Here is a 17,189-nt window from a genome sequence, read left to right as displayed (position 1 = left end):
AAATAATCTGCATTCACAGCGGCCCTCCCATGCATCAATGAAAAGAAAAAAAATCCACAACACATCTAAGACTTTGAGTGCTCTCAAAGCAGCTTTTTGCATCATGCCCACTCTGTGTAATAGAAATGTTTGTGTTTGTCCAAATATAGTATTATTCTGTATTAGCCTTTAACAAAAAACAGACTATATGAACATGTGAGAGATCTATTACAAAGAACACAGAATTAACCAAGTCCCTCATTTCTAAATGACTAAGAAATGTCACTCATTGTTCCCAGCTAGGGTGTCAAATGATTTCAAGAAATATTTAGCATTCATGAGCTTTGGGGGACTAAATCTACAAAAATTTGCATTTAAGAACAAGCATGCTGTTTCAAAGACTTCAATGCGGCTACTGAAGTGTAGCTAAGTCTGGATCCAGCTAAGTATTTTTAATTACATGTAGCTGTTGCAACAGGCATCAGGCGCTCCCCATTCTATCTCACATGGAAGGAATAGCTCTTAAAGATGGCACTTGTCACATGCAGTATTTATAAAGTTCTTCAAGTTAACCACGTTTTTAAAAATCCTAATATAATCAAGACAGCGTTTATCTATTCATTTATTTCAAAATTGAACTACATGTTGCAACCCTATTCTCACACATGTTTGAACTGGGTAGAAAACTTATTTTATGTTCAAAATCAACTAAAATAATAATTTTATTCTCACAGTGCAGAACAGTGGTTTTCATTGTCAGGATCATTTATGATAAGCAGTGTTATCTGAAAATAATTTAATGTATCATTTCTAGTACATAGGTCAGCAGTCATCCTAAAGGGTTTTCTCTTTTTAACACTTAATGAGAACGTACACTTTACAAGACAGAAATATCAGCAAGTCACAAGTACTCATTCCTAATATACACACTGTAGTGTTTTAGGCAAGGCAAACATGAATTACATGTGCTACAGCATACTGTATGCCACATCTAAAAATCTTCAGAGAAATGACTCAAAACCCTTCTTTTACACCAATTGCATGTGAGCAGAAAGCACTGTGACATGGTCATTCTCCTGGTGTCCAAACCATCTAGTTTTTATGCATCTCTTCTCTTGATGATCAGAGGTCCTACATTGTCTCCCGTTTCATCATTATGTTTTGTGTGAGATCCATCACATAGTGGGAACTAAAGGAGAAAAATAAACAGGCTTAAATGCACCTTTTCTTTAGCAAAACAAGGCAAAGAACATTTTATAGGGATCCACATAAATCTACAAATGTGAAAGAAAACTGTTCAGACCATCTATCTAATACAGGCAACTTTGATGTTAGGGCTGTACTGTTTGGAAGAAATTTATCAGGAACTGCAAGACTGCAATATACAGGGGCAGAGCTGCCCTTTTTCTGACTTCTCTCTCTCTCCACCTTCATTCCTGCCCCTACCCCAAAGGCTGCTGGAAAAGAGATCACACCTTCCAGAGGTCTAAACTGATTGCCTGCAAAGAGCTTTTGAGGGCTCTATATGACCCTAGTTCTTCAGGTTGTCCTCCCCGTGTAAGAATCTATGAGTTCATCAATATGTGATCTATACTGGTACTTTCTTGGTTTCATGATGTTTTAATATTTTAATGAAGATTGGTTTTGGCTTTTTTGTATGCTTTAATAATTTTGTTCTAAGTCACCTTGCATCTTCTTTAATAGAAAAGCAATTACGACATAATTAAGCATCACAAGTCCAGTGTTTTCAATACAGAAAGGAAGCTCTGCCAACCATAAACTTTCTGAAAATAGATTAGTCCCAGGGACAGTATCAAGATGTTGATGTGGGGGGACAGATGTGCATGACATGACAAGCCACAGTGTCTTTTACCATTTTTGGTCTGTCATCTGAACGCTTGTGGTATTGCAGCACAGTACATTTATTCCACAGAAACCACAAAGAGAAACCATGCTCTAGTCTATGGTTTCTTGGTACTGCAATGGCTTGGTATGTCATCCAAACCCAGAACACACAAAATCTTGTGGTATGAAAGCCAGATTTAGGAAGTCGCTTGGCAAAAGGGGCTACTGCTGTTCTTGCCAGGAACTAGTCAGAGAGCACCACTGAGAGCTGCTTTGCGAGGCTCTCGGGGGTATCCCTGCTCTGCCAGCCTCTTGCTCTAAAGATCGTCTTTGGGGCAGGAGCAGGTGATCAGCTGTGCAGCACTGTGGGAAGAAGCAGTGCCACTCAGCTGATGCCTCAGCTGCCCCCATGTGTGCCTGAGAGAAGACCCTCGCTCACATGCACAGGAGGGATGCGGGTCAGCCAGGCAGCGGTGCCTCACTGGGGCAGCACCTCCTCCTCGCTGCTTCTGGAAACATCACTCAGGTGGGCACCAGGTAGGGGACACCTCTTTTATAAGCAGCAGCCAGGATGTGGTGGGGGGGGGGGAGGCGCTGTTGCTTATGAGAAAGGCGCTCAAGTGGGTGCCAGTTTGGAAATGGCTCTCTTGAAAGCAGGGTGTGGGGAGCTCATCCAAGCAGCACCAACCCAATTGGGCACTGGCACCCAGCCACTCAGGCATGCATGTAGTGGCCGCAGCTAAATCATCTGAGATGCACTGCTGCTTTCTGCTGTGCCACACAGCTGCTTCCCCCACCCCCACTTCTGCCTGAGGGTGAATCAGGCACCCTCCTCCTGCTCTGGGGGTCCCCACTGGGCCACAAACTGAAGCTCAGCTCCCGATCATGGCTATCAAGGAGAGGCACTTCATTCCTCCTTGGGCTACCTGCTGCGATACAGCCTGGAGGACTGATAGGGAAGGAGATGGTGAGAGGGAGGTGAATTAACCACCATAAACCTGATGTTCTGTCAGGCACATCAAGGTAAAAACTGCAACTGCAGTAACCATGCAGGGTCACTTGTAATGTCGTGTGAACCTAGTTTTGGACTTGGAAACTCATTTTCCTACCCTTAATTGATCTCTCACTTTGGAGTTAGGCAGGTGGTTACCAGAAAGAGCACCTTTTCCATGGTGGTGCCCTGCAGAATGTGCCTCCCATTCCCTAGCAGATTAAAAAAACGTGATTGCCTGTTTCAGCTTTAATAGATGGCTAGGAACCATGATTGAATGCCATATAGTTAAAGATGATTAATATTTACTCTATCTTTCAGGCCAGAGATTGGAGTCCAACAGAATGACCAGCAAAGAAAGAGCACATACTAAAATGTGCTCATTTATTTTTCTGCTTATGTAAATGAAGAATAAATGCAACAACTTCCTTACATGGAAAACTGCTGAGATAATTATTTCCAGAATTGATTAAAAAGCATTCACCTCATATCAACTATTTCTTTTGAGCCTTCATCCTGTGCCAGCTTAAAAATTTTGATTATGAGTTCTGCACACAAACCCATCCATTACAAGGGGTCACCATTTCCTTTTCTTACCTTCTTAGACCTCCAACACCGGCAGTACACGGCTTTTTCCCCCAAATCTTCCATATCAAATGCATGGACTACTTTTGGATTATCTTTCTGAATATGGAGGTTCACCATCCCTTTACAGCATTTGTCCTTGCTGATAAATTTTTTGTATGCAAGATACCCAATGGCTGCCGCTCCTGCAGCGAAAGTGACTGCTGCAATCCATTCAACTGAAAGAGAAAATGGAGAAACTGTCAAAAGTGTCTTTTAATTACTTTTGCGCAAACAGTCAAGAAGCAAGAACTACTATTTAAAATGTTTCCCACTTATGATAAATTTTCATTTGCTCCTCATATGCAGTTCATGACCCTTCTGTTCGCAGTTCAGTAAGCTTTTCAATTTCTTCCTGCACTGAAAGTAAACATAAACTGAAAGGAATCCATCTCTTCACACATGTTATATTCAGCAGAGTGCCTCCGAATAAACAAGCCCACTCCTGAAGTATGTGTAAGACTGCAGCTTTAAACTACAATCCTGTGCCTATCTAGTCAGAAGTTCTGCTCTTTCATGCAAAGGCCAAATTAAATTTTGGAGTAGCAATCAGGGTGGCATTCCAGTGGCAAGCAGGTCCAAAGGCAAAACAGGGCAGAACCAAACATCAACATATTGTACCTTATAGCTTTTACTGCTGGGAACTAAGTCCTAGGAGGAAATCATGCATAAGTTGCAGCCAACCATCAGTGGACAGAGCAAAGGAGCTAAGGCATGGGTCCTCAAACTACGGCCCGTGAGCCAGATTCGGCCCGCTATGCCCATTTATCCAGCCCGCCTCAGAGGTTTTGGACTCACTCAGAGAAAACGATCTCTGAGCAAGTCCAAAGGCTCTGAGCTGGTGCAGGTACTCTAAAACTGAGCAGAGAGAGAGCCAGCGCGTGCCCAAATTGCAACAGCTCAACTGCACATGCCCCAGCTCTCTCCCCTCCCCCATTGCACGCATATACAAAGCGGGAATACAGAGCAGGAAACAGAAGAGAGGCGGGCGGAAGAGAGAGAGAGACGAAGACAAAGAAAGGACTGAAGGTATCAAAAATACAACTTTTTAAATCTATTTTTAATTATGCGAGCCTGGGGGCGGCCAGGCCAGGAGCGACTGGGCCCGCACCCACCGCTGCTTCACCGTCTCCTGATTAACTATACTGAAACATGCTTACTGAATATTAACTCCAATAAGTCGAACGAGCCTATGTTTGGAATATAACCCTTGCAGCTGCAAATTCTGCACACAGATACATAGGAGTCACGTTGTCTAACAACGTGATTGAATCACAAGATATTCAATTAAGCCATGAGTTCTATTAAACATTACAGAGTAAAGTAAGAGCTGGCCTGTACAAATCAAATATCCATCCTAGAAGTGCATGGAAGATCGCAGTTCCTTGAGGCAGATGGAAAGAAAAAAGTTTTTTATGGCAGACAACTTCATAAGGAAAGGATTTTTTTTAAAGAATGTTTGCCTTCACAGACTACAAAGAGCTGATAGAAAACTTCTTTAATATTGTTTTAAGGAAATTTGTAAAATAAAAATCATAGAGCAGTGCGCTTGTCCTTGAGTTTTGTCAAAGAACTCTCCTCGGGCTTAACATTAAAAGTAGCAGAGAAAGAGAGAAAAATCATAATGGAGGTTTCATCTATGAAGAGAAACACTCAACCTCTTGACTAACCCTCTTAAGGACACAACATACTGCAGATGGGGCTTCTGTCATCCCCTAAAACAGCAACACTATTTTTATTCCCTCTCTCTCCCTGCCTGGAAACGAGTTCTGTGATCCTAAATCTAGTTCACTCCTTGGTGATTTTGAAGAGGTTTTTCAGAAAGGCAGTATGCTATGCTCCCATTTGAACTTGGGTATAAGGTTTTATTTCAGAGTATGCACAGCTCTAAATACACAGTCTCAGGAAAGAAAGTTTTCAACAAGGGCTAACCAGGAAACAACAAAATATAAATGAAATTTGATTACTTCTATGGAAAGCTCAGAATACTGTAAACAGGACTGTTATGGATAGGTCATTTTGGAGAGCTTTCATTCATAGGGTGCCTATAAGTTGGAGACAATTTGATGCCACATAACAACTCAGCTTCATACTATTTCACACTAATTAAAACCTGCATTATGTGATGATTAGAGTGTTGGACTAGGGACCAGGAAGATCCAGATCATAGTCCACCCTTTGCTATGAATCTCACTGGGTGACTTTGGATTGGTTACTCTCAGTCTAAGCTACTTCACAGGGCTGTTGTGCAAATAAGATGGAGTGGAGGAGCTTTACCTAAGTTGCCCTGGGTTCTGTGCAAGAGACAAAAGGCAGAATATAAATACAAAATAATAATAATCAAGTGAGAATGAAGAGAGCTTCCCATGGAAAGAATACACAAGAATAAAGAAAGAAAAAGAAATTGATGAGAGGAAGCAAGAGAAATATACATGATGTACCAGGTAGAAAAGGAAGCAAGCACAAACACCTCCTTGAGGAAAAGCAAAGAAGGGAGTTATAACACACCTGTGATCTCATGGTCCCCAGAGATACTTGCCTCAGAAATCTTGAGAGATTGGAGCCAACATTTAGCTGTATTGCTTGGTAAATCTGGATCAGTTTTAGATGTTCTAGTACAAGGTGGGGAATTGGCCCACCCAGGGTTCCCCATGAAGTCCATACCCCCTCCCCTGGCCCATCCTCTTTCCCCCAAATGAAACCACCAATTGTTTGGTGATTTCTCAGCTTTTAGGACTCCCCCTCCCATTTTAAAAGGTTGAAATGTTACTTCTAAGACTTGCAGGCTGCAAGAAGTTTAAACTACACTATGCTGGTATTTTGCAGTTCATCCCCCTTTGCCTTCAATGCTGCCTGTCAATGAAGCTTCACCAAATTAATTATGGTCCACAGGACTGTATGAAATTACCCATCCCTGATTGGAGAGATGCAGAGGCTCTGAAAACCAAGGCCCGAAATAGATTGATTTGAAAAAGGAAAGTGAAAGGAGATGTTTTCTCTTGGGACCAAAGAGAAAAATGCTTCCCCCTGAAAATCAGATTTTTAAAGTCATGCTTTTAAAATAATGTTAGATCCAGTTATATTGCTGCAGAATTACAAGATCTGTGTGTGATATCAATATTAGCAACTGTATTATTTGCTACTACCTTGGAGTTGATACTCAACAAGCAACTCTCACATAATGTGGTACTAGGCAAATACTTTCAAATGTTTCAGAAAACAGGATATCTTGAGGTATCTGGTGACCTGCATGTCTACCTAACATAATATCCATGCAATAGGGTGGCAAGGCCATTATGTAGGATCTAGTTCTTGCTTCTTGGTTGCCTCAGATTTCGCCATGCTCTGCACCAGGTGAAAACTAATCAATGCACAAAGATCAAGGTACAAATTAACATGTTAAAGTTGAGAAGCTTGCTTCAATCTATTTAAATCACCATTTTGCTGAAGAAAAATCAGATATTCAAAATAAAGAACTATGAATCTTTCACAAACATTTTTATTACAGAAATAAATTCAAGAATTTTAATAACCTTTTCTGGAATATTTTCTGTACTGGGATATAAGTTCAACTGTGATGCTTGTAACATTCATTTTGCAAAAGAATTATGAAATCTAATGAACACTGAACTATACTGCATCCTTTTAATTAAATTAAATTGATTTGTTTAGTGAGCTTGTTCTCCTAAAAGGAAAAAAGGGAACTCCTCTTGCAATCCCAGAGAAAAATATTCTATTTCTTTACTACAGTGTTGACACTTCCTATTGCATGTAATCTCCCCAATTTTCCTCCTTAACAAAAGCTAAATAAACACCCGCAAATCATGAAATGTAGTCCCCTCTTTAATACTGGGCATTTTTGTACCTAATGAGACATTAAGGGTATTCATACCGTCTTACAGCACAATTTAGAGTGCAGTCCTATGGCCTCCTGTGACCTTGGCAATGGAGGGCCAAAGGCTGAGCCCTGCACAACTGATGCAGAAAGAACAGTACAGGCCTCTCTGAGGTTACAAATTGCCATGGACAGGAGGAATGCTGGTGGATATGGAAGGAACCAACCTGGGCCCAATTTGCATGCTGCTTTCATCTTCATGACACTTCATCTATGTGCCCAGCTATCCAGATGAAATGCAGGGTGTGAGGGAGGACTTTGGATTGCATCCTTAGTGCATTACTAATCTTACTATACCCAATGGGTTCGGTCTAGATTTAGTCATGTTAAGTAATGACTAACTTAACACCTATCAGTTTTCAATTGACCTACTCTGCATATGACCAAGTCTAGACCTACTCCATTAAATTTCCAGTTTCTTAAAGGTTTTTTAAAAAGCAGTACATTTTATTTTCCCCAACACCCTTCTGTTTTCCAACCACAAAAGCCACTATCCACTGACAATCTACCAAAAGGATATGTTGAAAGGTTGGGAATTCGTAAGGAGCAATTGATCATTCTGAACACAGTGCGTAGGAGGCAGAGTGGGCAAAGTGAAATGAAGGGAACCGAAAAGGCCCTGAATCAAACATTTGGACCGTCTCGAACTGTCCATTATGTAGTGTCCATATTTTATGTAGTGATCCTCTTTAGTCCTGCCAATTTTTAATACCCAACAGCTAGAATTGAAGTCATGCACACACCTATCTATAGAGAAGCATATTATATATAATTTTTACTCTAAAGTAAAAGTAGGGAACCCTTATTATGGGGGTAGGATGCTCTTAAAATTTGTATTAGGTCCCTATGCCTCCTCTAAAGTCAAAATGGAAAGCATAACTGCTGTGCATTGGTGCAAAGTTGGGTTTGCACGCACCCACCTACTATGGCTCTGCCCACACAGGACAGGACTGGGAAGAATCGAGCGAAATTCCATAAGTATCCCACTATTTAGAAAGCTTAATGCATGTAGCTTTCTGAAACTGAACGCCTCTCATGATCCAGCTTTAAGCAGCAGATTCAACCGCACACGACAACCCTAGTTAGCACTAAGTTTTGCAGTGCATTTCATTTATACTGGGTAAGTAGATAGCTTTTGGTAGCTTGTCTTGTTTCCTCTCCATTCGGACTGACGCATGTCCTACCGACTCTGCGATGGCTCGCTTATCTTAAAACTAAATAAATTCTGCATTTTAAGGGGATTCCCAGCAAAAACGTGACGTGCAATTCCAAATCGGATGTCTAACTTTTTCTACTTAGTTGTTCTCAACACTGAAGCAAGTCTCCGAGACGAATGTACGCCAAAATAAAAACCACGCCCGAGGGCTCCTCCAAAGCAAACAGGTGCGACGTTAGGAACGTGTTTGCTCAACAGACTGGGAACGTTGTGACAGCTGCAAGCCGGTGATCTGTAAGGTTAGAGCAGGTAACTCTTCCAGATTTGCAGACTACATATCCCATAAACTTCCAGCCATGCATGATCAACAGTCAGGGAGTATGGGAGTTGTAGTTCAAAACAGCGGGAGGACAAAACGTTGGTTGCACCGGGATTGTTACAGTATGATGGGCATCAAGGAGAAAGGGGTGGGGAGGAATGATTCCTGAAGGTCATAGCAAAACTCAGGAAAAGCTTAGACGACGCAAAGGAAGCTTGGTTTTTGCAAAAGTAAAATAACAAAGGACAAACCCAACTCCCTCCAATTACCGCCAGGCTGCGCCTTGAAGCTGTACCCCCACAATACCAAATGAACGCGGGAGAAAATGACAAGATCTCCTGACCTTTTCTTCCCTTCCTCCTTCACGACTATGATGTGCAGCTTAAGAAACAAAAAGCACGCCCCCCCCCCAGCACACAGGCCCGCTTTTAAGGCAACAAGTACCTAGTTAGCAAATCCGACCAAGAAAAAGAAAAGCAGTGTTAGGAACTAAGAATTTCTACATATTACCCGACTGCAGCGATGCTGCAAATCCCCCACCTGCATGTCCTTACCCCTCACAGAACTATTAGACCCGAGCCCCATAATTCCAGCCCCGATCACGCTGCACGGGGACTCTGTGACTCAAGCAAAGGACACACGAGGTAGGCGGGCCAAAGGAAGCAGCAGGAGGCAAACTGCGCCTGCGCAGGAATCTTCAACATGGCGGCGCGGGATGCCTTTGTTCTTAAAGGGCTACCCGCGAGGAGGCGACGAATCGCTCATATCGCGGCGCGACTTGATCTTCACACTTGCATTGCCACGCTTCAGAGCATGACTAGCTAGCACTTAGCACACTCCGGCAGAGGGGATGTAACGAGCTCATGCCATTCAAGAAAGCGTGGCATAGTGGTTAGGGCAGACTTCTCTCCCAAGCTCTTGCTTTGCAGAAGTGTGAGACTACAAGTCTCAGCACGCCCCAGTCGGTCATGGGAGTTGTGGTCCAACATATTTTGAAGGAAGCTAGGAGTTGTAGTCTAACCTATGTAGGGGGCTCCAGGCTGGAAAAAGCTGTGTTAGACTATAAGAGGATGAAATGGGAGACCCTTGCTCTGTCCATCTCACTTACCAACAAACTTACCACTTGCCAACCCTTTTCAATTCTTTACCATCTCCTGTGCTTTTAAGATTTCATTTCCAGAAATGCTTACCTGGCAGTAAGGCATATTGAAAGTAATGGAATTTACTTACACAGAAATAATGCAGAAGTTGTATATTTATTTAAAATACATCTAGGCCACCTTTGGGGGAGGAGTTCTCCCAAGTTGTTGCACTGCAATCCCAAAACCACTAATCCAGAAGTATTCATGAAAAGAAATATTCTTTGAAATAAGGAGTTCTACTTAATACTTACTTTGAGGCTTGGGCACAAACTGTTTCAAGATGAATACTAAAACATTTCAACTGCTGCTGTTTTTGTCATCAATTAAATTATTTGATTACAAACTCTGTACCAATTCTGTATCAAAGTCTATTCTCATCATTTTGGCCTCTGTAAACAAATAGACTGACAACCCTTAATTTGCAGAACCACACACAGAGGAAAAACATCAGAACAACCTATGTGTTTTTCCCCAATGGGTAGAACTCTGGTATGGTGACAGGTTCACTTTGCACATAATAATCAAGGGAGATTTGCACATGCTCAGTGACACTCTCATTATTTTGTCTTCACAACATGTTCAAGAGGCAGGCTTACCATCTGATTCTGGGAAAATGTTCTGCCTTACAGAAATGTACCGCTGGCAGAAATTCAGAAGATGCTGGATTCCCATTTGTAATTGGAGGTGCTTGTGCCTGATAATTTTGTAGCAGAAGAAAGGGGGAAAGATTTTTTTCTGCATTCAGTAGAGATTCTGTAGTGTAAATCAAGAATGCTTTGTAAATCTGTGTTATTTTTATCTGAGATGGGAAAGGATTTACAAAGCTCTTTTCACTCTGTGCAACTTGTCTTTTTGCTTGCGAGAGGAAGATACTGGTACCCTTAACTACTTCCTCGTTCCTTCCAGGAAGCACAACACACTCAGATTGCCTTCCCCCATATGGTAGCCAGCAGATTTGTTGGAATACAATTCCCATTATCCTCAGCCAGCTTGGTCCAGTTGAAGTCAGGTGCCAGTTTCCAACCACAGTCAAACTTCTTTCTTTTCACCAGAATACCTCTGAGATCTTGTCACACTTTTAGAAAAATTAAAGGCACATCAAAGTGGCTGGAACTTTGTTTCTCGTGCTCCTACGTAATTAAACTGTTTAAGACAGATATACTGCTGTTTGAAAAGCTTGGGAGTGTGACTTGAGTTTGTTGAAAGTGTCCGGACAAAATGAGCAAAAGCTTTGCCGAAATATGATTGCTAAAAGCCAGGCACTGTAAGAACAGCTTTAGACTTAAGATGGCATTCCTGATGCCATCCGGATGCACCTTAGACATGCTAATATCCCTGTCCTGAAAGGCCTGTCCTTTGAAGGTACACTCTTCGAGATGCTAATTGTTTACCTCTCCTGAAGTTTCTTAAGAAGAAGAAGATGCCTTAAATTCCCATTGTTTTATCCTAATGTGTCTCTAGCATATTGTGTACACCCCACATCCAAACTGTATGTAACTGACAGGTTATAAAAGCTTCTTCAACAGACTCCATCTTTATTGTCCCTTTGGGGACTGCCTACATGCTGCATATGTTTCCTGCATGTCTGGAAACTGTAAATGATCTTTTGATTGTACACCCCCAGTGAAATCTCTTTGGGTGGTTTTTCTACTCCTGTCAAAAGATTATTGTTCTGGGCAGTGTTTTCATTTGGAGGATTCAAGGATATGTTGTGATATTTCTATGAGAAATGGTACTTTTTCTTCTGGAACATGGGTATTGTAATGTCAGGTATTTGGTTTGGGGTTTGGGTTCAGGTTCAGCATTACTTTTTACTTAGTTTCTTGGGCCCAGTCTTTTGTGATTAGCTAGGTCTCCATGCCAGCCAATTTGTAGTAATGTCCATAATAGTTTTCAAAGTGTGAAATGTGTCAATAGGCCTATAATGTATCAACAGTTGCTTTTTTGTTTTTTGTTCTTGTATAATTTTATGTAATTTGTTATTGCTTTATTGTTTTAATTGTACGTTTGTGAGCCGTCCCGAGATGCCAAGGCATGTGGTGATAGCATATAAAAGTTGTGAATGAATGAAGGAATGAATAAATAAGTTTTGCATGTAAGAGACACATATCCATGAAGGAAAGTACATGGTCTTTTTCAATGTATTCTTTATATTTTTAGTTTGGTAAAACTAACTTTACATTCTTTTTAATTATTTATCGTTTCATGTTTGTTTTGATGTTCACAGGCCAAACAAACTGCATTTGAATAATAGAATGCTAGAGTTGGAAGGGGCCAATGAGGCTATCAGGTCCTGGAATTCAAGTCAAAGTATCCCTAACAGATAGATGGTTATTGACAGAATCTCAGTTTTCAATTTCCAAGGAAATTGACACTCAGGTCCATGGGAAAGATCAAATGTTTGAACCTCTTTTGCTTTATTGATCGGTGGCCCAGTACCTGCAGTCACTAACAATAATATATTACTGGGTAGAGGCAAACTCGACTACAAAATCAGCCCATGTACAGACACTTTTATAACCTGCTAGTCATGTACACCAATACAGAGTGCTAAGTTTCCAGATAATGTTGGTACAACAGCATCTTGATGTCTTTAGGCATGACATAATGTTTTAAACTGATCAGAAATTTGGTAACAATAGTGTGGAAAACATTACTTATTGCTGTATTGATAGGTCAGGCTAGCAAATTCTTGATAGTTCAGGTCAGCCTGGTCAGTCTGTTTATACATGCAAATGTGTCTGATGAAAGAACCATTCAGGAAATCTGGTTTGACAACCACCTTCAGCAGGTGCTTGCCTCTGTGGGACTAGATGCTTAGGTGGGTCCATTCAGAAACAAATGGACACCATTGTTTCAATTTTTTCTGCAGGGGGATGAGAACACAGGTATTTCCCCACTAATGCTGTTAGTCTTCAGCACCTTCTCAGTCCAGCTAAGAATGCCATCTTCTTAAGGCAACAGCAGCACTAAACAGTGACCTGGCTTGGAAAGCTGATGCCTTCTGAGAAAGGGTGTTGATCTGCTTTTATAACACAAAGGCACATATAAGCAACATTTTTCTACCAGGATTTATCTGAAATTTCCCAACACCATCCAGTCGCCTGAATGCCTCCAGTGTGAGAAAGCCCATGACCTCCCTGGGTTATTAGTTCCATTGTTAAATTGTTCTAACAGTCAGGAAATTTTTTCTTGATGTTCAGTTGGAATTTGGCTTCCTGTAACTTGAGTTCATCATTTCATGTCCTGTACTCTGACATGATTGAGAAGAGATCCTGGCCTTTCAAGTATTGGAGTACTTGAAGAGTACTGTTTTAATTCCCTTCAGTCCTCTCTTCTGAAGGCTCAGCTTCCCAGTTCTTCATAGGCCTTTGTTTCCAATCCCGTGATCATCCCCCCCCGACCCCCAGTTTGTCTGAACTTTTAAACTGCGGTGCCCAGAAATGGGCATAGTACTCAAGATGCTAACCAATGCCTAGCAGAAGGAACTAGCACTTAAGTATTTGGATGTGGTACTTTTATTAATGCAGCACAAAATAGAATTTGGCTTTTTTGCAACTGCATCACATTCTGATAGTTTTATAGGCTTAGAGAACCAGGACTATTTAGGGTACATATAATGTATCTGTTAAATGTTGTGAGATCTTGTAATTAAAGGTTTCATATTATTATTATTATTATTATTATTATATTTATTTTATTTATAAAATTTGTATGTCGTCCAATTACTAACGTCTCTGGACAGCTAAAAGCATAAATAAATTGATTACTCACTCTGGCTGCAATTAATAAAATACAATAATACAATTCAATATTAAAACTTATTAAAATATTGATTAATAAAAAGGTCTTAACCTGGCACTGAAAAACATAATGACAGCGTCAGGCAGACCTCTTTGGGGAGCGCATTCCATATATTATGTTTATATCTTGACTTTTTTCTTCCTATGAGAAACCTATAGTAGTTTACATAATCCTTCTCCACTCCATTTCATCCTCACAACAATAACCTGTAAGGTAAGTTAGGCTGAGAGTCCATGTTTGGCCCAAAGTCACTCAGTGATCCTTATGGTCAAGTGAGGAATAGAACCTGGATCTCTCAGGTCCCCAGTTCAATACTCTAACCACCAAGCTAAATTTTTGTTTTTGTTTTTTGGAAGGATCTGGATTTTGAGTCTTATGTAGTCTTTAACCAGTTAGCCATCAATGCTTGTAAAAACAGTAACCAAGAGAGCTGGTGCATGGAGGTAGACAGTTCTGCACAAGGCAATCAGAAATTTGAAACAGATCCAGCAGCCTGCCAGGAGTGAACTGCATAATACTTGGTTGCCCTATACTTCAGTCCCCTGCATATGGTGCCCAAAGGCTTGCCTTAAGAGTAGCATCACCATTGCATGAATTTCTATCTAGCATATGGAAAAGAATGCAGAAAATGTAGCAAATGCAATTCTTTTGCTGATATGTGCCCAGAGGGTTTAAAGACAAATATATAATTAAACTGGAAAACAAAAGGAAAAACCATGTGATCTCTTAATTGATACTATGAACTTGATACACTGTATTGTTTCATTGTGGAAGATGAGAAATGTGAGTTTATCTTAAAATATCACAGTGAATTAAAAAAAAATGGTACAAAGCTGAATTATTATTTACCGCATGTTTTATTCTGTCCAATAGCTAAAGTTTTACAATGCAATGCACTGGGGAAAAATTACAAAGCCTGCAAAGCCAAGCTAGTTACAGCATTCAAATTAGATTAAGAACATACTCTGGAGAAAGGATCGTGACCCTTCGGTAAATGTAATCTGAATTGCAAGTATAAAAAAAGATTTTGACACAGATGTTGTACTGGGATAAAGGTTGTGGTTAATTAAAATTTGGTACAATGAGTTAATTTAAATGAAACAGGTTCAGAAAGGTTCAGAAGAGCAGCTGGATACTGATGAGGATCATAAAAAGTGTGTATCAAAGCAGTATGACATACAAATAAATCCGCACATGCCCCCTGTTGTTAATTGTCCTTTTGATCATGTTCAAAAGGAAGAACTGAAGGTAATCGTAAAAGCAGAAGACTGCAGAGTAGGTCAACAGAAGACCAGTAAAGAATGTGAGTGTGCCCAAAAGTTAGGAATAAAGTAATCCAAATGGGGCATTTCCCATTGCTTACTATGGAACAAACAACCAGTAAATTAACAGGAACAGAACTGTTTACAGTGCCTGGTGCCAGTACCAGATTCTGGCTAATTCATTTGAACGATAAAAGTTCCAAGCTATATACACTCAGTAGGTGTTTCCAAAAGTACAGATTGGAAAGGGCATCACTGAGTATCTCTCCATCTCCAGAGGTGCATCAAATATCAACTCAATATATATTAGAGTTTTGAGGGTGTCATCCATTAGACTCTAAAAACCAGGAAGGAGTTTGAGGGAGAACATGGGGAGAATTCAACAGAACGGAACCCAGTATCTATACACAGGCTGACACATTCGCATTAAAAGCTGCTATCTGATGACAGATCAGACAAGAATAAACATATTGAAATGTATTTCAATCTAAACAGGGATTGAAAGAAACATTAGAAGCAGTATAGAGGGGATTAAAATTCACCACATCAGAAATTAAATGATTGTCATCAATGATTGTCAGGACTGGACTAGTGAATCCATATTAATGTGTGGGTTTTGTATTAGGCTACTTTATTGGTAAGTTACTTGAGACAGGTCAGTGTTTACCATATGTGGGATATATCATTGACAAGCTATCAGTCATTCTAAAATGCCACCATCTTTTGGGTTCCCGATAATGCTTTCTCAGGACAAACAAGTATTTAGATAATTAAAAAGTGATATAGGGTCCTACTTGCCTGCTGTAAGTTCCAGTTTGTAAGTTCAAATAAATTTTTACATGGCTTCTAATTAGACTTCCTTGTGGCTAGAGAAAAATTGTTTGCAAAATATCTGACAGAACTGCAAATAAATTGAAAATCCAAGTAAAGTAATGGAATGACATTGTTCCCCAGTTACAATCAATGGGTGTGAAAGCTGGACAGTAAAGAAAGCAAACAGCTAGAAAATGGATACATTTAAAACATGGCGCTGGAGGAGAGCTTTGTGAATACCAGCAGAAAGACAAACAAGTGGGTCCTAGATCAAATCAAGCCAGAGCTTTTCCTTGAAAGCAAAAATAACAAAGCTGAGGCTGCCATATTTGGGACACATCATGGGAAGGCAAGACTCACTGGAGAAGATAATCATGTTGGGAAAGTCAAAGGCAGAAGATGAAAGGGAAGACCAAACATGAGCTGGCTTGAATCCATAAAGGAAGCCACAGCCTTGAACTTAGAGAAGCTGAGTGGAGCTGTCACGGACCGAACAGTCTGGAGGGCTTTCATTCATAGGATTGCCATAAGTCAAAGACTTCAGCACATAGAAGCAACATCTCCTACTTATGGGCTTCAGGATATTAAGATGTTAATTGAAGAAAATTATTAAGTCCCATTGAACACAGTAAGATTTACTTCTGAATAAACACGAATAAAATGTCATTATATAAAACAAATATCTCTTCTCAAAACCATAATTAAACTTAAAGAGCCCATATATTAGGCAGTAAATCCAAAGCTTTTTCATCCACATAAACTATTCATGATAAGGAGCTCCCATGCTAACATCACATCCTTTGCTATGTCAGATAGAGGTGGGACAGCATTTGCTATTTTATTTTTTCCCTTTGATGTTAAACACTCATTTGCATGGCCCAAGGCAAAAACCCCCATGGCCACCACACCTTTGCTTGATCCCACAAAAATAACATTGCAGAGATCCTTCCTTCTCATATACTAATCACAATCTAAGTTTACTTCTATATAGTTCAAAATACTCCACCCATAGATAAGGTAGATGTTGGACAGCTTGAGATTTTCAGAACAGAATACATTGGCTAGAGCAAGAGGAAAAGGGAGGGATACACACACACCCATGAAAGGGTCATTGTCTGAATAATTTACTTCCTGGTTCAAACAGCTATTTTTAAATGTTCCCTAGGAAAGAAATGAGAGTTACCCATAGAAATCAATGGAGAAATCCAAGATTTTAATGTAGTTGGAATTGGGTGCCAATGTGTCCACTCTCAAGGGTGAAAAAGCCACCCTTTCAGAGTTGGCTACAGACATACAATGAAAAGAACATTTACAGATTATTTAGACATACAGGAAATATATGCAGCATGAAGGCAGTCC

General features: G+C 40.4%; 1 protein-coding gene across 2 annotated transcripts; it reads right to left on the bottom strand.

The window, feature by feature from the left end:
- Positions 1-585: 585 nt before the first annotated feature.
- On the bottom strand, positions 586-9,484 carry CISD1 (CDGSH iron sulfur domain 1). 2 transcript variants are annotated; one of them, XM_044420575.1, is made up of 3 exons: positions 9,364-9,484; positions 3,413-3,618; positions 586-1,168 (listed from the first exon to the last, which is right to left on the bottom strand). In XM_044420575.1, exons 1-3 carry the CDS (start codon positions 9,392-9,394, stop codon positions 1,079-1,081), a joined length of 327 nt encoding a protein of 108 aa, XP_044276510.1. In that variant the 5' UTR covers positions 9,395-9,484; the 3' UTR covers positions 586-1,078. The 2 variants fall into 2 exon arrangements, with proteins under 2 accessions (XP_044276510.1, XP_044276509.1); XM_044420574.1 differs by lacking the exon at positions 9,364-9,484 and adding an exon at positions 5,948-6,112.
- Positions 9,485-17,189: the final 7,705 nt, after the last annotated feature.

This window comes from Varanus komodoensis, unplaced genomic scaffold, assembly GCF_004798865.1.
Source record: "Varanus komodoensis strain SLA01 unplaced genomic scaffold, ASM479886v1 scaffold11, whole genome shotgun sequence".
In the NCBI taxonomy this organism is placed as follows: domain Eukaryota; kingdom Metazoa; phylum Chordata; class Lepidosauria; order Squamata; family Varanidae; genus Varanus; species Varanus komodoensis.
Note: the sequence above shows the minus strand (reverse complement) of the source record. Positions and strands in the feature narration are given on the sequence as shown.